Here is a 21,609-nt window from a genome sequence, read left to right as displayed (position 1 = left end):
ATCGGTTGATATTAAAACTGAAAAATGTTCCAAAATTCCAATGTATTTTCAAGTAAGAAACAATTACTCAATTATTCAAAGGGAGAAAACATATTCGATGCTCTCGTGGATGCCGGCAAGAACCGAGGGATCTCCATAAAAATAGCACAAAATGCTCCCAACCAAATGAACCCCAACGTCGACAGCGAATATCTAGCGAAAAAAGCACACGCCGAGGTAATAAATCGATCTGTCCTCTCTCCTCGATAATTACCCCCTAAAAAATCATGAAATCTCCATTTGAATAGGTGAGGAGTTTGAATTTTGCTGGATTACTAGGAGGTGGTGTTCTTCACACGAAATTATGGCTGATCGACCGTACCCACGTTTACGTTGGCTCTGCCAACATGGACTGGAGATCTCTCACGCAAGTGAAAGAACTCGGTCTCGTCGCCATGAATTGCTCGTGTCTCGCTAACGACGTTGCGAAGATTTTCGAGGTAAAGGCAAAAGTCAATAGTCATTGGGGTCAATTTTTGAATGAACCGGAAGTGGATGTTATTTTACTCTGCTCCACAGGTTTATTGGCAGCTCGGAAAGGAGGGGAAAGTGCCCGCCAACTGGCCTGATTCACTCAGTACAAAAATCAATGTCAATAGAACAATGAATTTTACACTAGATGATAATAAATATAAGAGTTTCATCTCTGTGAGTAAAACGAAATGATTTAATATTTTTTAGGGCACATTATTACTTAATTCGATTAATTATTAATATTCACTCCTATATGTGTCAGTCAAAATTTTTTTAAAGAACTTCTTAACTGAATTTGATTCTCAATTAAATAAAATAACAGTTTCATTAGCGAGAGCACACGATGAATAGAAATAAATTATCTCTGCAGAGCTCACCCCCTCCATTATCCCCGAAAGGGCGCACAAACGATATCGACGCGATTCTTCACTGCATCGATAAAGCCGAAAAATTCATCTACATATCGGTAATGGATTACTTTCCCTTGACCATCTACACAACGAAGGTAAAGTACTGGCCAGTGATAGACGACGCGCTACGCTCAGCCGCCATAGACAGACGAATCACAGTAAGGCTGTTGATATCCTGGTGGAAGCACTCGCGTGCCTCCGAGAACGCATTCCTCAAATCGTTGATGGATCTCACGAATTCCTACAAAAATGTGAAAATCGAAGTGGTAAATATTCCGTAAAAATTTCTGCCCTTCGACCGCAGGGGAAAATTAATCCTCGAGGAGGGACATTCACTCCCAATGTTTTTTTCTCTTTTCCAGAGAAGATTTATCGTCCCGACGAACGCAGATCTGGATAGAATTCCATTTGGACGAGTGAATCACAATAAATATATGGTGACAGATATTGCCGCGTATATTGGCACCAGCAATTGGTCTGGTGATTATTTCATCAATACTGCCGGTAAAAGCAATTTTCAATTATCAAAGGGCGAAAAGAATAATCGAGTCAACGATCGGAACCGATAGAATTTTTTTTGTTTATATCGGAACCGATAGATTCAATAATAAATGGAGTAACAATTGTGATTGAAATTTTGATTTTTGAGGGATTGGAATGGTGTTCGAGGATGCTGACCACAACAACAGCTACAGTATTCGTCAGCAGCTGGAGGAAATTTTTCTCCGGGACTGGAACTCCCCGTACGCTCATTCCATGAACGCGTCGTGCTTCAATCTCCCGGAAGAGCAGATGAAGCCCAAGATCAATCATTTCATGCAGTTCCACAACCACCACATCAGGGCGTAGCTAGTGTATAATTTTTTCAGTCGTTTTTAGCCGCATTTATTATCATCTTGAATTTTTCGTTAATTACTGGATATATTTAAAACATTTTTAATTGCTCAAAATATCTGGGAAAGGAAATTGAGCGATTATATAGCGATTGAAAACAAACTAGAAATCATTTTTAGTACTGAAGTGGCATAATTTTTATATATTTTGTTAAGTAGTTCAATCTTTTGAACTCTTTTTTATTTTATGACAATGAATGAAATATTATCTGTGGGGAATTTCCCTACCTTCGAAGAGTGTCTTCCGACACTTCTTCTAGAACGAACTGGAGGAAATATTCCTCTGAGAGGGGAATTCCCCGTACGGTCGTTCCATGAACGATTCGTACTTCAATCGTCAGCACCAGCCGACGAAGACCAAAATCAAAAGGTCATGCAGTGTAAGGAAGTTTAAATTTTCGTTCTGAAAAAAAATTGAAGGTTTATTTTACCAACTGATCATGAGCGCAAATTCGCAATTCAACTCGTGGAGAAGTGATTGAATGAGCTTGAGAAATAAAATTCTTCAATGATGAAAGATTTAGGGAAAAAATATCGAGAGTTCTCTTCTGCATAATTGACGCAAATTACATTATAAAAAAATTGAATAGTAAGATAAAAAACGAAGCATAATATTAGATTATTAGCCGTTACTTTTCCCCGATCTTCGTCGGAAAAGAATTCAATATTTTCTCCTAAAATCAACTATTGTTCTCACTCCTTCACAAAATAAATAAATGTACATAAACAGAACCTCCAAAAATTTCCGTCCGAAATCGCGTGAAAAATGCAGCAAGAGTCAAATCAGTTGTACCTAAAAACTCGTCAATTACGCAATTCTCAATTTGTAAATTACCCCACCAAAATATTCCTAGTTCACAAATATTTCCTCGTAGTTTATCCATGAATTTTGCTCATTCCTCTCATGTAAACTTTGCGCCTTCTCCCATAGAGAGCGAGATATAAATTTAAAATTAAGTCACGTATGAACAAAACGATGACGAACGTACTTTCAAGCGTAGTATGTTAAACTACACAAAGTCTATAATATTGACACGTTGTAGTTGACAATTAGTGTTCAATCATGTCCCAATTATTCTCCCTTTAAAAGATCCCTTCAGGGAATTTTTATTATACGAAAATCTAATTTTTTCATGCCTGAGACGTAGAAGCCTTCGTCGATAGAGAGAAAAGAATTGAGAATTGAGAGGCTACAGGACATTCAATGTTTTCACAGTACAAGGTCTCAAGTTTTGTTTACTCCGCTGATAATATTTCAGTCTAAAAATGGATAAGAGGAGAATGTGCTTGCCTGTGGGAAAATATATACTCAATCAACAATACCAGCGAATAAAAGAGACGAGACATTCAGAGAGAACATGAAAAATACGAGAATCATGCTTTGTAAATAGACTTAAATTTAAATAATGGGTCTTAAGGAGATTGTAACTTTTGGTATATTCTTACGAGTTTTTCAGTCATTGAGGGACTCCAATGAGTCATATTGCCGACAGTTGTAGAGCTGCATAAAAATTGCAGAATTTTATTTTTTAATTGTAAAATCTAATTCAATTAAAAAATGCCGATGCTAAAATTTCTCTCCTCAGAAGACAACTTTCCAGGAATTAATTAATTATTTCGTCAAATGTCAATCTCCTTGATTAAATCCCATGAATTCTGCCTTAATTACGTCCGCCGACAATTGTTAAAAATGTCTTCTGATCAGCTGTTGAATGTCAATTCAATTGCAACAATAAAAACGATTAATTGAATATAGAAAAATTTTTATTGCAGGCGATTACATCATGTACCTCACAATGTCCTTGAGAGAATTTCAAGAATTCTGTCTTGAGGATATTCAAGCACCTTTTGAGATGTTTAGAAATCAATTCCATGGTTAAACAGCTTCAACTTCATCAGTTAAACATTTCAGAGTCATTTGTTGGGAAATTAAGAAAAAATAAAATCGAATCGAATTGATTACTAGCGTGACGGAGATTTCTTCACATTGTATCTGTCGTAAATCTACATAACAATCCTGATATCCGTCGTAGTGAGTACAATCAATTGGAGATGATAAAAATCATCCCAAATGATGCCATCATTCACCTTGACCAGCAGCGGCGGATGAATCTTTGAAGTACAAACTGTCATTTATCATCTTATCAAGGAGATTTTTCATTCATTAACACGAAAGGAATTTTGTCATTTACAGAAAAAGGAATTTGGAAATTTTTTAATTTGTTTCAAACAGAAAGTGTGAAATGTGTTTGTTTGGGAATTTTACAGGACATGTCTACAACTTTGACGAAAAAACATGGAATTATTAGACTCTCAGGCTGGAATTCAGAGACTGGCAGGGGTACTGGGGTACGCGAGCACATTATTTACAATTCATTCGCACTCATCGGCAAATTGAAACGATCATCACCTTGCAGAGGTGCAGCGGATGAGAGCAGCCTCCATTGAACTTCACGATTTTCTCGGGAACTCAGCGCTAAAAAAATGAGTAAGTATTCTCTTATTTTACGGAGCCATTTCAACGCCCGGACCTTTCCTGAGTCATTTCATTCTAAAGTTGACATGATCCGTGTGTGCATTAAGGACCGAAAATGAATAATTGTTGCATTAATTGTTTTTCTCAATTAATTCCTGTGAAATCCACGGTATCTTTATAATTCCCCTGACACTTTCCAGTCCATTTATCCCCGATGGATAGCCGCAATAATCCTTAAGTCCCTACGTTTTAGAAAACAGTGAAAGTCATCTGGATAAAGAAAATATTGCGCACACGCAAATCAAACGAAAATGAAATTGTGAAATTTTTCCAGTGTTCCGTAATTTTCATTAATTATTTTTTCCGTGTGGGAACTGAAATCAGACACCTGGGATTTTTTTAATGGAAACCTTGAAGTACTGAATATATTTTCAGTCTAGAAAGAGAAAATAGAGTCCCGAGGAAAAGAGAAAATAATCTGCTTTGTATACCGAAATTATCTTCATTAATGATAAGACAAGATCACGAATTGGGCAACTCTTCCCACCTTAATCACATTACGTAATAATGGAGTACTCCCCGGTTCTTATTTTAAGATACCAGACTTCTTGTCTTCACTTGTGGAAGCGTGAAATTTTTTTTTCCTCACTGCCCATTAAAGGTGTAATTTCCTCCGAAAAAATAAGAAAGGAAATGGGAAAGGAAGGGTCATTTGAATCCCACTGACAGTCAAGCAGGAATACAGAGCACAAGGTGTTGAGTCCCCACTCATTACCCAATACTCCCTCCCTCGGGCTCACTTGAGCACAGGTACCACAAGTAGTTCGTCCACATCGTGGTTGACCTCTTCACAGTGAAGATATTCTCGTGTGTCTAGTGTCGAAAGGGGAATATCAAAATATTCAAAAATACGTGGACCCCTCAGGCATTCCCCCAAAGTTCCCGCAAATTCGAGAGAATAATTTCCAAAAATTCCTCATTTTTAGGACCACCGGAGTGCCTCGAGCGAAATAATCTATTCGAATGATTTTTATCTTCAAAATTTCATCGATGAAATTCGTTTTTTAAACTCGCGAGTGGAGAACAAACAGAGGACCTTGGAGAAAGTGCTATAGGGGACGCATTGCGAGGCTTTTGGCTTTGGCACGAATAAGGTGAGTGAAACCTAATCGTAAATGTAATTCAAAACGTCAACATTAAAATCCTAAACCCGATGTGTCTCACTGATTCCGGAGAATAATAATTGCGCCAACAAACGCATTTCCAATGACATTGTCACGAGTTGATGAGTTGATTAAAGCCGTGATAACTGTTGGAAACTCCTAATTAAGTCCCCATTAATGACTCTAATAGCCTGCATTACCATGATTCCGGGGAAAGAGCGTGGGGAGAAGATAGAGGAAGATTATTCACAGCATCTCGGAAAATTTTACTGACCTATCATTTGCCGATGGAACGACCGCTACCTTTCCTGGACATTTCGGTCCCAGTCTAGTTCTCCAGAAATTATATTTAATTGAGTTATTGAGGTTCCCGAATGTTGTGGAAATAATTGAAAACTAGATATTACAATTTAATTATCGGATGTAAGAAAAAATTAGTGTCGTTTGCTTGCTAATTTCACTAAATTACATTGTCACGAGTTGATAAATTGGTCAAAATCTTCGTAGCTCTTGGAAACTCATAATTAAGTCCCCATTAATGCCTCTAATAGCTCGCATTAAAATGATTCCGCAGAAAGTGCATGAGCAGAAGGTAGAGGAAGATTATTCACAGCATCTCAGAATATTTTACGACCCTATTATTTTCTGCTGCAATTACTAGCACATTCCCTGTAGATTTCGGTCGCATCACAGCGCCCAGAATTTTAAATTTATTAAATTTTAAATAAATTCAACGTTTCCACGACGACCCAGACGATCTCAATGTCATTCTCCAGGAAATAGTAATCAACTGTCCATGAAATTTCAATTGTTCTCAACCGGTGAAGTCCCTCGTAAAAAATAAAGAAAATATTCCCATTACGTTTTACGATGCACACAGACAGATGTAAAGGAGATCTTTCTCACAAAGTTCCAAGAAAGTTCACTGCCCGAAGGATCATTGTATCTTCAATATTTTTTGCCCTTCTGGTACACTTTCAGTCATTTTTTTTCATTCAAATAATTCCTGTATTCCTGCTATCGAACGATTGTCATTTCTCCTAGTGCTCGTACTCAAATTTGCAAAGAAAATTTCTCTCGGTACCTGTCCCTGAAATTTAAAAGTGTCAAATTCACCGGGAATTCCTGGACAACTGGACTATTTCCGTAATTTAAACACCATTTCTTTGCCCGTCCACAATTGCCCTCTTAAAAATATTTCCTCTCGTCTCCAACGATTGGAAATTTAAACGTGCCCGACTGTATCGTAACTCCGAATTGCCGTCACGATTCGAAACGCCCGAGAATTCCTTCAATTTCTTTTGTTCAATTCACGATTCAGGTTCAACCATTGCTACTATTCTTCTAAATATTTTCATCGTGTTTACGGTTACACTCTCGTTGCTATCGATGCCGAACAGCACGCGCTACTGGCGAAGGACAAGCTATCAAATAACAGGCGTCAATTTTCGTCTATTGGTGAAGTTTTCGATTTTAAATTGTCCCTCGACGGTACAACACTGATATTGACGAGTCCTCAGTGAATTGCTCAACGTATCCCGTGCAAAACACTAGCTGCATTATTTATTAAGCAGAGTCTCACATTTTTAGTATAATTCATGGTTAATATGACACGCGGGCCGCCCATCATTTGTACGTCGGGTAATTTTGATAATTTTAATCGTTATGAATCTGTCTTTTGCCTGGAAATAACTGCGCACTCTTCTGCAATGCTTGTTGAGTAGTTGCAGTTGTAGTTGTGATTGTACTGCATATAAAAAAAATGGCGCATTGGCGGTTAACGAGGGACGATCCGCCTGAAGTGCAGTCGGATTTTTCAAATATATTCACTTTTTATTTTTCAAATAATTAAAATTTCCCAGAATTTTTCATCGAGTTGAGTTAATTATCAGTAAAATCTTCAAACTCTCGCCAAAAAATAGCGCACCACTACTTCACAGTGTTCCGCAACGTCTGAGTAATACCTCCGATAGTAAAATGCACTCCCACACGAGCAAATAAAATGTTGAAACCAGCGGTGGTCAAGTGACACTAATGTAAAATGAGCTGATGAATTACAATTGCAAATAAACCACCCAACATAGTAAATAAAATTTTCACAACGAAGATCCTCCCGACTATTCACCAACCACCCTCATTAACACTAGCTAATAATGACTATCTGAGTCATTAATGATGGGAATGAAATTGATGAGCCTCCACGATACAGAGAAATTACTTCCCATTGATGGTGACACTGTCAATCTCGGCGGAGGTCTCTCGGGTTTCCCCCGCATTAAAATTCACAAATACTCTGACGATGATGACAATCAATTGGACACTTTGTACCCGTCGGGATGAGTATCTCAAGCCGTTTTGCATACAGGATACAAAGGCGAGAAGAGTGCACCCTTCAAACTTCACGCGTCACTGATGCGTCAGTATTCAGCAACACTGGCATCAATTATTTAGTAATTTTGTTCATGACTCGACACTGTTGAAAAATTTCCATTGAAATTTCCGATTAAGATCTCGGGAGAATTTCTATTACATCTGTTCATTCAATATTTTGAATCAGGAGGTGAAAGTTTAATGAATGAGTGTTACAAAATTTTTATTCCTATTTTTTCACGAGTTTCAAAGTTTGTTTACGTGTTGAGGTGATTTCAGAAATTTCTCGCAGCGTGTACATCCTCTTTTCGCAATTGTGGAATTTACAGGGGACTAGGTGAACATAGGAACAATTAGCATTAACATTTTTCATTTTGCAATTTATTCGGGCGGTGAAGTGGTGGAATTACTTGAGTAAATTCGTCTGACGCAAAATTGCTTCTTCCACTGAAATTTTTAATTTTAATTCTATTACTTTTTCACTTGAAAAAAATTTCTTTGAGAGTTGTATGAGAGATGGTATCGTCAGAATCATGATTTCCCATCAATTTTGATGGGAGAATCGATAAAGTTGACTGATGTCTCCCATCGATTAGCTGGCTAGGTTCGCCATTAATAAAAAACAACATTAATTGCGGTTAATCTACATAGACTCCCGTTATGGAGCATTCAACTCACTAGTCGTCACATAATTCGTTATTATACACGGCTCACAGTGTAATCTGAATGAAGAGCCCGGGGCGATAATATTCTCCAAAGCCAAAGTCAGTATTGAGTTCGAAATGCGCGGAATGGGAGGGTCCGGACCGTTAGCTCAGAGCTCAGGTGATGAGGAACGTTAGGTGACCCAGTGACGAAATTCAGAAAAAATTATACATTACATTGTCGATGATGATCAACCGCATTTTACAAGTTTTTGTGGTCTGTGCCACTCGCGACGAGAAAATTTACGAGGGAACAATTTTCCCAATTTTTTATACCCCTTTTTTTGACTTGAAATTCTTACCAAGGCAGGTTAAATTGAACAAAATAAAATTAAAGACAACAATATTGATTATTTGAGGACTTGTGGTATTTAATAAAATTTATTCCATTCACTTTCAACTATTATTCCAGCCTCGAAGGAATACGTATCGAGTATTGTCCGACACAATTCTTTATATTAAAAAAATATGTCATTACAGTCGGAAGAAAATAAAACTGGTTAAACCCGGACCAGAAAATTAACAATCTGCTTCCTAGTATTGCATAAATAATCACTGTTACGTCAACGTCAGGTGAGAAAAACTAGGGCGCGTAGATCAATTCCCTCTAACCATTGCGTCAAGAATGAAGTCAATGACACTTTCTTCACATCTCCATTCAGTCATGGAGTGGTAAAATTTATTGTCAAATTATTTATGTTGACATCAAAATATTTTCTGATAAGTTCTCGGCATTCCCTTCATTTCCAGAATATCCGTTGGATAATATATGAATAATTTATTATCTAACTGTGCGTTAGTTGATGAATCAATCAGTCGAGCATTAGCATGATTTAATTATTTGATCTGTCCGCTCGTTAAACGAGAAATTATTCGGTAAAAAACGATAAGCATGACTTTTATTGTCCATTCAATGTTTGTTTATTTCTCTCATCATAAATTATACGGCTCGCAGTGCTTGTCAGTGAAAAAAGCCCGGCTTTTTATTTCTTCTTCGATAATTATAGATTTTTTCTCGAGGAGACGTGACAAATCGAACGTTCTCCGCAAAACTATGGAAGTAGGTCCTTCTTGGCCCCCTTCTGGTTTATGTAACGTTCGAAGTTCGGCCTCTTCCGTATTCCAGATCGTGTAATGAGCGCTGGATAAACACTGGCGGCCTTTTACTCCAATCAGAATGAGAGGCACTCAGTATTATGCGAAAATAAAAAATAAAGCGGAGAGCACGTGGGATTGATTTTGCGTTGCATCATTTCTCCGCAGAAAAAAATACATTGGAAATAGGCTACCAATAAGATATAATTACATTATATTTTCAACGTAAATTTGGCAATTAAAATTATGCGACTGGTTCCCCCCGATCGTTGAACTCGAGATAAATGTCCATTTGTCCATGTAATCAATCACCCCTTCGGCTCACGTACAAGTGAAAGTTTCTTGTAAATTCACCGCAATTTTACGCATTATACTTCCGGTATTATTAGTCCCTCACTTAACACCAACATCACTGGCGATGAATTATCATGAATTTGAACTCCATGGGAATGCAAAATTTTTACACATTTAATGTCTGTAAATTGGTGGAAGCTGAATTGTCTCTCTCTGGTTAAACACTTTTACTTGATGCATGGGATTACCTCATCCCGGAGACAAGTGGAGAAAGCAGATTTTCTCGAGTGCAGCTGAGAAATGCATGTGGGGCGTGCAAATAATGACTTTCGATTATCATTCGTTCGTGAAAAATTTTCGGCTCGGGATTGGGGAAGTTCACGATCAACTTTCACGCCGAGTATTTCAGGGATTGTAATGATGAAGTGATTATTGTGTAATCGTTTGGGAATTATATGAATTATTTATACCATTGGAAATTCATGGGAATTTAATAGACGATTGCGCGATATTTTTCAGATCAAATTGTCAATAAAATTTTCCACCACTGGAACAATATTGGGTTAAATTAATTGCACTTTTTTGCTACAATTTTCTGGTATTTACAGCACCAAAAATTTGTCCCAACGCTTTTTTTATTTTGGTCGTGAGAAAGTTTTGCGATTCTTCCCTCGACGCATGAAAAATCCATCAAAATTTCCTCTTAAATCACTCAAAACTCATTGTAAAGTCCCCAGGACAGGGGAATTCGCTGATCAGGATGAGAATGTCCTTTGTGTACGTGATGCGACTGCAATCCCACTTGACTGATCTCTACCCGCATTTCAGATACTGGCGTCGAGCCCGTAAAAATGGTCGAGGCACTGCTCGAGTCGGGTGGACAAGATGTGGCCGTTGCTGAGCACGAGTCACGGGCGGGTACACCCACAGAATATTCACCCCACATATCGCCAATATCGGATATCAATCTCACACCGATACAGGAGTTCTACACTGGGTCAAGTATTTTCATAACCGGCGGCACTGGTTTCCTCGGAAAATTGATCATCGAAAAGCTGTTGAGGAGCTGTCCAAATATTTCGGTTATTTATCTTTTGGTGCGTCCGAAGAAGGGGAAGGACACACACGAGAGAACTGAGGCACTCTTTGATGATGTAGTAAGTAAAAGCAAAGACCGCAGTGTTAAAAGTTTTGTAGAATTTTTTTTCCATCCGAGGAGATCCGAGGATTCGATGAACTTATTGATTTTTCTCCTGTCCGCAGGTATTCCAGAGGTTGAAGGAGGAATACCCCAAGTTTCGTCACAAAATCGTGGCCATCGAGGGTGACTGCGCCCTCCCAAATCTCGGAATTTCCGATACAGATAGACAGATTCTTACCCGGGAGGTCTCCATCGTATTCCACGTAGCAGCAACCCTCAGTTTCGATGAGAAAATCAATCTTGCAGTGTCTATTAACATCGAGAGCCTCCGGGAGATGATACAGATGGCGAAACAAATGTCCAAACTGAAGGTGACTTGGCAATTCCCTTGCTAAATTCCCAAACAAGAAAATATGATGCTTATCACTTCTCATTAAACCAGGCCCCTTAATTAAACGAATCAAATACTGTTTGCAGTCTTTCGTACATGTTTCAACCGCCTACGCATACTGCACGCACACCAAAATCGATGAGAAATTCTACACTCCCCCGATGGACCCCGATAAACTGATAACATTGATGAAGTGTGTAGACGACAATCTTGCTCAGGAGATCACCCCCCAGTGAGTGCTTAAAGTCAATAATCCCCAGTTTGTTCTAATAATTTCTGGCTAATAATGATGATTCCATTTTTTCACTCAGGTTGCTGGGAAAATGGCCCAATACCTATGCTTACACAAAGGCAGTGGCTGAGAATGTAGTACAAAGAGAGGCTGAGAGTATGCCCATTGGAATTTTCCGACCTGCCATCGGTGAGTAAACGATTCATAGACTATAAAGTTCCGAAAAAAAAAATCCCTTCAAAAAACAATTCTGAGTGATTTCGAATGCTCCTGGTCTTCAGTTATTTCTACGTACAAGGAGCCCATCAGAGGATGGATAGACAACATGTACGGCCCCACAGGAGTAGCAGCAGGTGCTGGCACTGGCCTCCTCCGGTCCCTCCACTGTGACGGCTCAATACATGCGAATGTTGTACCTGGAGACATGGTTGTCAATGCTCTACTTGCCAGTGCCTGGGATATCGCCGAAATATACAGGTATGCACCCCAATACATCCCCCTAATTAACAGCAGCAAAAAAATTGTTATCTGGCTTTCAGAAACCGACCAGAAATCCCTGTATACAATTACGTATCCCAGGACAATCCGATAACCTACGATGAGCTCAAGGTAATGTCAGCGAAACACGGAATTAAATACCCCACGGTGAGAGCAATATGGTACTACAGTTTCCGTAACAACAAGCACAGAATCATCCACTTGTTCTTCATTTACTTCTTCCATCTTCTCCCCGCATTACTGATTGATGCTGCTACAGTATGCATGGGAAAGCGACCCAGGTAGGTACAGCAAACGATAATTCAACTGGTTTCATTCGATTCCACGGAAGGAACATCTCGTAACTAAGCAATTAATGAATTAATGATACGCTGACTGCCTCCAGGCTATTAAAAATCTACAAAAAAATTCACAAATTCATGGACGTACTGAACTATTTCTCAACGAAGCAGTGGAGCTTCGGAAACGATCGGGTGAATGCATTAGTTGAGAAGTTGGATCGGAGAGACAAGGAGCTGTACTTTTGCGACATGAAGAAGCTCGTTTGGGACGAATACTTCCAGACGTATCTCCAGGGAATTCGAGTTTACCTGATCAAAGATCCGCTGGATACTCTGCCAGAGGCTAGGGTTAAATGGCAGAGGTGAGCATGTTCTTTCAATGTTATGGGTACCTTGTCATCGTACACTTATGATGAATGATCGATACTCTCGTTTTAGGATGTACTGGATTCATCAGGCGTGTAAGCTTGTCCTAGGGTATTTGATCTTGCGATCGTTATGGGGAATTTTATTCATGATGATGGCATTTGTGGGGTAAAAAGTCATGAGCTCATCGTCATGAGTCATGATCAATGTAGAATTTGTCCTGTGAGATGTTCTCAGTAACTCGAAATTCATGGAAACCTGTGAAGGAGATGGCCTAGGTAATGCACGAAGCTCCACTAAATATACCTCTCTAACTAGGTAGAATTGTACATTTTAATTATCGTAAATTAAGTCCAGATGTCTGCGCTGAAAATTTATTGTTAAGTTTGGTTGAAATTGTAGCAGAGCGCTTATTGCTTACTGTTAACTCTTTTTGTATACTGCCTTATTTATATTAAACAGATATTTTATAACAATTCAGAGGAGTTTGTTTTTACCGCTATTGATTGATTAATGATAACCTTTGAGGACCTTTGATTATTACTACGGCGGTTCATGGTTGCTTGACATTGTTCTCCTATTTCAAGGAAGGCAAATACCATCATAAATTATTGCCAGCTTTCGTAAGGACATATTCTCGAAGATATTAATGAAGTCTAAAAATAAATGTGGACTTGGATGCATTCATAAGAACAGATTGTGGTTGACATTTCACAGAATTGATTTCTTCCACTATTCGAAAGAATGAGGAGGCATGTTAAATGGACCTCCGGGAGATATGGGGGCAAGTTTTAAGAAGCTCATCACTGGGCCGGTATCTCTTTTGATTAGATTGATCATTAGTGTCATAATCATAATTAAAGTTCGAAGATTATAGTGCATGAAAAATATGTTACGCGAGTGGAAGATGTCAGTTCTTTTTTGTGCAATTTTTATGGAAATGTCGGGCCATTATTTGAAGATTCCGGTGCTGCGATCAACACATGGCAGCATTTCGCAATCTCATTTAATGATGTGGCCGAGTAAAAGGATTATGCAATGGTCCTTGGGGTTATCTGAGTAGTTGGAAATTGTCCTTGCCGCAAGGGCTTTGACCATGTCATTGTTCCCTTCTCATAACACAGAAGGAATCTCAGAATCGGTTATTTTTTCCGCCAATTTTTAATTAAATCCAGATAAAATTCTAAAGCCGCGCGAAATACACATATAAATCTTTTCTATCCCATTTCGAAAAAAATTTCTCCTTCGATCCATGAAATTTATCCCATAATTTTGATCCGATATTGATTTTGGACCTAAACAGACCGCTAAAGATGGTCTAGCAATGTCAAGAGGACCTTGAAACCCGAATGTATGACGAAAATGTGACTTTCAATTTTCAGGGTGAATGCATTATCTTACCTATCTCATCGTCGTGAAGTTGAATTCAATGTCAAATGAGAACGTTCACAAGATTTTTCGTTCATCTTAGAAATTTGAGAAAATTATTTTTTCATATTGAACAGTCATTGATTGTTCAACGAAAGGTCGAAGTTTCAAAATTCTAAATATTTATTGGCACATGGACCTGAATATTTTCTAATGCCTCGAAAATTATTTCTCAAAGAAAAAAGAATTCCCCGAAGTTCTTAAACAAAGATCATTTGGAAAGTGCCTCAACCACTGTGACCACCCATTCTAATTACTCTTAAGAAAGTTGTGGACTCTTCTGACAAATTTTGTAAAGACTATCCCACGGAATAACTATCTAAAAAACTCTTCCATTTGTCATCGGCACTTGAAAGGAGGTGCAGATTTTTTTAAAGACTGTTCCCTGCGTGACGAATGGATGACGGAAGCTTTGCCTCCCCAAGAGCAGAGGGATTTTAAAAATTCATGAGGACATGGTGCAGCCTCACTCTTTTGAAAGGCGACTGGACGAGTATTCATCACTTCCGGCTCCATTACTATTGAGACGCAAAAGAGCATTTAGTAATTGTGAGGAGTATAGGACCCCTGAATATCACTTTCTCCTCGAGGCGTTGGACCTTGTCGAGAATGTTTCGTAAGTTATAATGGATAAATCCGGAGATTACTCTCGTTAGTGTCAACTTCGATCGCTCAAGGACAAGGTCACGAGGAAATAACACGTGGATTCGGGCATTTTACCTGTGGCAGGTACACTGTTGACATTTTTATACCCAAATTTCCGATAAACGCGAGGAATTTCGTCACTGAAAATTCAAATTTTCGGAGAAATTTTTACGACAGCGATAAATTTCAGTCCAATTATTACGTGAAACTGAGTAAACATGAGGCTAATGTCTTTGACAATTATCAGCTACAATGTTTACCTATACATAAGCGTAACCTGAATTTTCGACATTTAAACAATTAGTTTCGAAGTGCCAAAACAACTCAATCCGATGAGAAAAAACGAATGTTCAAGATGTTTCATAACGACGTGCTTTGTAATCAAGAGTCTTCAGCCACCGTAATTTCGACGCAGTTACAATAAAATTTTTTCATCAACTTTTTTTCTCCCCGTACATTTCCCTAATGATAAGGTCGAGTCCTGAACTTTGTTTACTGCTTCATTTATGTGGATCGAAATAATGAATCTCATCATCATTACCTAGACGGAAAATTTTCCAACGACATAGTTAGTTCCTTCCACAAAAAATATACAACAATGACTGGAAAATTACCATAACTTAACATCCGCGCAGAGAAATTTCAAAAAAAAATAGTGCTAGCGCTGGAAAAGGAGCGCAAAGTGCTGGCCACTCAATAAATCGTCCCTTAAAGCTCAATCCACTTTTTCCGAAAAATGTACTCTTGAATTATCCATCAAATAAAAATTTTTCCTAACAGCACTGAACTGAATGAATCTCGACTCGCTGAATTGATAGCCAGCCTGGATAGCGTACCTCAGAATGACCGAGGGAGAGCCAAAGGGAAGGGGATACACACCTGTATAAGAGACGTACGCAACAGTCACACTGTTGCACTCTAAAACACCCGTGGGCCAAGTGCAGGTGGACTAAGAAGGTCTTAATCGGTTAAACTTAAAGCTAAATAAATAAATGCGCGAGTGGTTCCCAACTCCGTGATTAATTATTCAATAAATATTCTGTTGGTCAGTATTCTGGTCACCTTCACTCGGCTAGCAGGATTGATAGTGACAAGGTGAGTGCACGAGAAATACAAATGTAACGAGCGGTTTCGTGATTTTTAAAAATAAGAATGCGAATCAGTTCAGAGGATTTATCGATTGAGGATGCTCAGGTGAATTGGGAGTCTATCGTGATCCTGGATACTTCAGTTATTTGTGACAGTTGAAAGGAGAATTACCCTCGGTGATGCCCGTGATTTAGCAATTACTTGTAGCTGATAATTTTATGTGACAATTGTGCAAGGATTTTTAGTATCAGTGTGGATGTCTGAAAAAAATTACTGTGAAGTTGTGAGGGTTTGAGTTTTATGGGATTATTGGCCAGATGTCAATAAGAAAACCTAGTCCCCAATTTTCGGGAAAAATTAATTTCACAGAATTTTACCAAAGTATTTATCCCATGATAACAAATAATAAACCGCCGAGAGTAATGATACGCTTTAATTAAATTCCTTGGAATTCCGTTAAACTGCTTCTGTATCACTTTTCACCGGCGCACGACTCGGCATCGCAAATAGTTTTACTGTCCCATGAAGACTCGAGCAGAGAAGTGACACAAACCTAATAAGCTATTAAATAACACTCCAAGAAGCAACACTGAGTTAACAGGAAATTATATGAGAATTAAAATTACATCATAATAGCGAGGAATCTAGGAAATCTGGGGTGAAGGAAACACGAAAGAACTATTTTCTCACAAATACCCAGATTCTAAACAAGATTGTCCCTAGTACTTTTTATCAAATAAAAATTGATAAAACAGCGTCGCAGAATTTTTTTCATTATTAAAAATTCTTAGAATCTCAAGGGATTTTTCTTAAGAGAGAAAATGATTTTCATTCAAGATCAGGCTGTCGTCGATTTTTCCATTAATATGCAATCAGTTACGTCCAAGCGATGATAAATACGTGGTCCCGGAAAGAGAGAGTGTGACACAACACCAGTGCCCAATGGATAATTAAGATATCCCACTGGTGACATTTCCTCCCAGTCAATTAATTTTCCACCGTTATTACCCGCGTCCGCCCTGACTTTGCGACCGAAAAGAGGCGGGAGAATCGTCTCTCCGCATGGTATCCATAGCCATTTAAAGTAAATACTATCCAATCATAAGTAAAATATGGTGCAGCTGCAGAGGCGGCTGCTGGCCATTCCCCATCAAGGCGATTCACCCTCGGCAATGCACTGATCTAGAACGCAGGCATTAGAAGTATCTCCAGAATTCCGCAATAATGACAGACATTCAACCTGTCAATAGAGCCCGACAGGTGTAATTGCGTGACTTATGGGCTTTAACATGAGGAGATGATTGAGTTTATCAAGGTGACAGACTCAAAACGTCTCGACTATTATGATATGCACTTTATCAACATCATTACGAAATACCACTTGAGGTTGAATATAGCAATGTGCTCGCATTAGCCAAGAGAGAAAGTCTAATTCAAACATATCACGATACGCACACTGTTATAATTTTTTGAAAATTAAGAGATAAGATCGGTTCTGTGAATTTTCAATTTCGTGAATTCCAATTCACTTTAAAAATAAGCTTCGACATTCTTTTCTGTTCTTCGTCCCAGGAGACTATTGACAAAGTTAATAATCAGTTCAAGTGGTCGGAATTTTCATTGCGTTCGTCTATAAAAATTCCGAGAAATCAGGAAAATTAAAAACTTTATGATTCGAGTGATTAATTAGTCTTGGAGAAGACAGGAAAATATTTCTTACCCAATAAAAATGAATCTACATAATTTTTCATTGTTTATTCATCTTCATTATCGTGAGATGCCCTGAGATGTCAGTGTTTTGCAATGTTTAGCAGCTCGCGATTATCTCGATAACGTATAATCATGTAATACGGGCATCAAAGCACGGTTAGTACTTCTAATGAAATGCTGTTCACTCATAAATCTCTATCTCTCGCGGTGGAGTACAGCGAGCAGTACAGAAATGCGTATGAACCATTTTGCCGTTTGATCGAGCTATGGAGAATGATGTAATGCGAAACCAGCTACTCAATCACGATAATTTTGATGCTAATTGATATGTAAATTAAAAGTTTTCATTTTTTTTCAGATGACTATCATCGATAATGGGAGTGCAACCGCACCGGGAACTCCGATCCAACAGTTCTACGCTGGTCAAGGTGTTTTCATCACAGGTGAAGCAGGTTTATGACACAGGGGGATTAAAGTAAAAGTGAAATTACAGTGACAATAGGAGCCACATGTGGAAATTCCAGGGGAGAATTTCTTTTTCAATTTTGTGGTTCAAAAGTCTCTAGCACTCCACAAGTCTCCGGAGGATTTTTCCTGAAGACTTCCTTTAGAATTTCGCAGGTTGACAAGATCCGGAAGACTTTTGAATCAGAATAATTTCCGGTCCTCGCATCGGAATTCAGACTCTTGATGCATTAAAAAATTATTCAATCTGTAATGGGGCTCCATTGATTTATGACAGAATGAATACTGAAATGTCAAATATTGAGCAAGCCTATACAGGTAATGGTATTTTTATTATATTCAAGGTGGAACCGGATTCCTCGGGAAGATCCTGATCGAAAAGCTGCTCAGATCGTGCCCAAATATCTCGTCGATTTATTTGCTGGTGAGATCGAAGAAAGGCCAGAATGTCATGCAGCGAATGGACAGTCTGTTTGAGGATCCTGTGAGTAATTGGGGGAATAACTTCCGCATTTCGACATTAACAGAACAGAAAAAAGGACGAACTGGCTCTTTATTTCAGATCTTCCAACGGTTAAAAACAGAGGTGCCAAAATTTCGTCACAAAGTAACAGCAGTCACCGGTGACTGTGCCCTACCAGGTCTCGGATTATCTTCTGCCGATCGAGAATTACTTCTTCATGAAATCACAGTTGTATTCAACGTCGCTGCGACCGTGCGATTCGATGAAAAGATGAAGGACGCTGTCACCATAAATATCAGAGGACCAAAGGAGCTGCTCAGCCTGTGCCGGAACATGGCGAACCTCAAAGTAAATAAAAATCCGCTGAGAGAAAAAATTATTTCCGCCGAAGATTCAGTAACGAAGGAGTAAAACGAGATCAGTTATCAGGACTTATTCCGTTTCACCCCTTCGTTACTCGATTTGTTTATTGAAAAATGTTTTTCAAACCATGTAATTACGTCAGGCCGTCATCCACGTCTCCACTGCCTACAGCAACTGCGTCAGAGACGACATTGACGAGAAGTTCTACAGTCCAACGATCTCCGCCGACTGCATCATGGAGCTAGTGAGTAGGGTTGATGAGGGCAAACTCGAAGAGATGACGCCAAAGTTGTTGGGAAATTACCCCAACAGTTATGCATTCACAAAACAAATTGCGGAACAAGCAGTCCACCAGTATGGAAAGGACTTACCCGTTGGAATATTTCGTCCGGCAATTGGTACTTGCGTTTTACCCCTCCAAACATTTCAGAATTCCCCCCAAAAAATATCAAAAATTTCTAAACGTATCACCTCCACATTTTCCAGTGGTTTCCACTTACAAAGAGCCCGTCGAAGGATGGATAGACAATGTCTACGGCCCCACCGGAGCACTGGTGGGGGTGGGGGCAGGTCTGATAAGAACCCTTCACATTGATAGAAATTGCACAGCTGAATTAGTCCCAGTTGATTATACCGTCAATGCTCTGATCGCTAGTGCTTGGGATGTTGCGAACAACAAGTGAGTACACGAAATCACCAGCTGACGGTAAAGTTCTCCCACTAATGTGCAAAGTCATCAGGAGTGGAATAAATAATCAATTGTTTGACAATAATTCCAGGTCAAGTCATTCGGAGAAAGTTTTGTTCTTTTCTTTGCCTTATAGTTTCACATAATAATCGACATACCGGTTTTTACTTGGAGATTAAGTTAACTATGATATACTGAATACCGGTTTGCCTCCACGCCCGGACGTAACTTCACTCCCAATAATTCGAAAAACGTCGATTCCCCAGAAATTCCAATGTCGACAGCTTTGCTTTTCCCATGTGTGTTTTGAAATAGAGAAAGTTCGCTGAAGCATCTTTACCATATGATGGAAGTGGACAGCTATTTTTCCTTCTTTGTTTTTGTTTCTCGGAATCGAAAACAAAAACCTAATTTCACCTAATGGAACTGACCGGTATTTTTCTGTCACTAGGAACGAAGCTGCCGATCCACCGATCTACAATTATCACTCGTCATGGAACAACAGGGTGACTTGGGGGGATTACAATGACGTCGCCTTGAAGCATGGAAAGAAAATACCAAGTGTCAAGAGTATTTGGTGCTACACCCTCACAGTAGCCAGCAATCCATTCATGTATTACATATACAGTATGCTGCTTCATGTGCTACCGGCGCTTCTGGTGGATTTGGGGCTTTTTCTAATCGGCCAACAGCCCAGGTAATTAATTGGTTACAAAAACGATACAACGATCGATAACTTTATATTTTAAACGTGGAACTGTCATGCGAAGGGAACTTACAAGAATTTCCCGAAACAGAAGTGCGTTCCGATCACTAGTTGGCCGATTTACCGATTTTTGTTGACAAGTTCAAAGTGGACCTGCACCTCCTGATAATTTATTTTCATTTCAGGGCGATAAAAATTTATAAAAAAATCCACAAATTCTCAGCAGTCACCACCTACTTCAGCACCCGAATGTGGAAGTTCTCGAATGATAACACGAGAGGTTTGTGGGAGAATTTAACTCCTGAAGACAAGAAGCTGTTTCACTTCTCAATGATGGATTTCGATTGGAATGATTTCCTCCACAAGTGTGTCGTTGGTCTCCGGCTTTACACGTTTAAAGACGATCCCAGTACAATTCCAGTTGCGAGGAAGCGCATGGCAAAGTAGGCAGAACATACTCGCAATAATTTCCTCACACGCAACAAGAACGAAATCGGTATTTCTTTCGTTTCAGATTCCTCATCCTGCACAAAGCGATAAAGTACGGGTTCTTCGGGCTCATCTGCTGGCTGATGTACAGCTTCCTGGCGTTGGTCTTCGCCCGGGGCTCGACGAGTTCCTTCTCAACAATTGCAGAAAGTATTACGATACGATGAATTCAAATAAATAATTTACGCCTCATCGCCTGCTCATCAGAATGTAATAAAGAATTCTCATCACATCACCCATGGCTGCTCGTATCGAGTGGGAACCATAATAAATATCCATATATTATCCTGTATATTTCTACTGTTATGAACAAAGTGCCTAGTTAAATGCGGAAGGTGGACCAATTTTGGATTGTAAAATAGAATAAGAACTCCAGTGAATTTATGTGTCATTAAGTATTGAAGGAATTAAGCTCTTGAATAAAATATCTATTTCTACGATATAATATAATAATCAGAGATGTGGGAATAATGAGTGAAACTCAATCCTAGTAATTCCGAATTTTTCCGTCAATTAAAAATTGAAATAAATAATTTCCACCGGCACCCGAAACCAGGTCTTAGGAGCCATCGTCTTTCTAGTTGACCGAAATAGTCGCATAGTCAGACAACTATTGGAATCTGAATTACCGACGATGAATCCTTCCTTGTTGACTGTTGCACTCAGTTGTTAAACAAATTTATAAATAAAAAACTAAAAATATAAATAATCGAAAGGCCCAAAAAATACAGGATTT

At 38.9% G+C, this 21,609-nt stretch overlaps 2 protein-coding genes across 11 annotated transcripts in view; both read left to right on the top strand.

Moving 5' to 3' along the window:
• Positions 1-3,577, top strand: part of LOC135167717 (5'-3' exonuclease PLD3-like) — a 32,372-nt gene extending 28,795 nt beyond the window's left edge. For all 10 annotated transcript variants that reach the window (XM_064131205.1, XM_064131201.1, XM_064131204.1 and 7 more), the window contains 6 exons: positions 82-216; positions 288-479; positions 559-687; positions 884-1,189; positions 1,286-1,427; positions 1,573-3,577. In XM_064131205.1, coding sequence (XP_063987275.1) covers positions 82-216; positions 288-479; positions 559-687; positions 884-1,189; positions 1,286-1,427; positions 1,573-1,772 — 1,104 coding nt within the window. In that variant the 3' untranslated portion in view covers positions 1,773-3,577. The remainder of the gene's footprint in view (positions 1-81; positions 217-287; positions 480-558; positions 688-883; positions 1,190-1,285; positions 1,428-1,572) is intronic.
• Positions 3,578-5,114: 1,537 nt separating this feature from the next.
• Positions 5,115-21,546, top strand: LOC135167525 (uncharacterized). Its single transcript, XM_064130806.1, has 27 exons — positions 5,115-5,446; positions 10,747-11,075; positions 11,182-11,430; positions 11,537-11,682; positions 11,762-11,871; positions 11,964-12,159; positions 12,222-12,461; positions 12,566-12,823; positions 12,900-12,995; positions 13,065-13,145; positions 13,290-13,312; positions 13,545-13,583; positions 13,705-13,849; positions 14,434-14,491; positions 14,681-14,871; positions 14,985-15,154; positions 15,374-15,468; positions 15,719-15,781; positions 15,939-15,995; positions 18,058-18,142; positions 18,509-18,648; positions 18,727-18,975; positions 19,133-19,388; positions 19,477-19,669; positions 20,130-20,375; positions 20,570-20,827; positions 20,899-21,546. Exons 2-27 carry the CDS (start codon positions 10,770-10,772, stop codon positions 21,038-21,040), a joined length of 4,092 nt encoding a protein of 1,363 aa, XP_063986876.1. The 5' UTR covers positions 5,115-5,446; positions 10,747-10,769; the 3' UTR covers positions 21,041-21,546.
• Positions 21,547-21,609: the final 63 nt, after the last annotated feature.

Source organism: Diachasmimorpha longicaudata, chromosome 11, assembly GCF_034640455.1.
Source record: "Diachasmimorpha longicaudata isolate KC_UGA_2023 chromosome 11, iyDiaLong2, whole genome shotgun sequence".
Taxonomy (NCBI): Eukaryota; Metazoa; Arthropoda; class Insecta; order Hymenoptera; family Braconidae; genus Diachasmimorpha; species Diachasmimorpha longicaudata.
The sequence above is the reverse complement of the archived record's forward strand: the minus strand, read 5'-3'. Positions and strand labels throughout refer to the sequence as shown.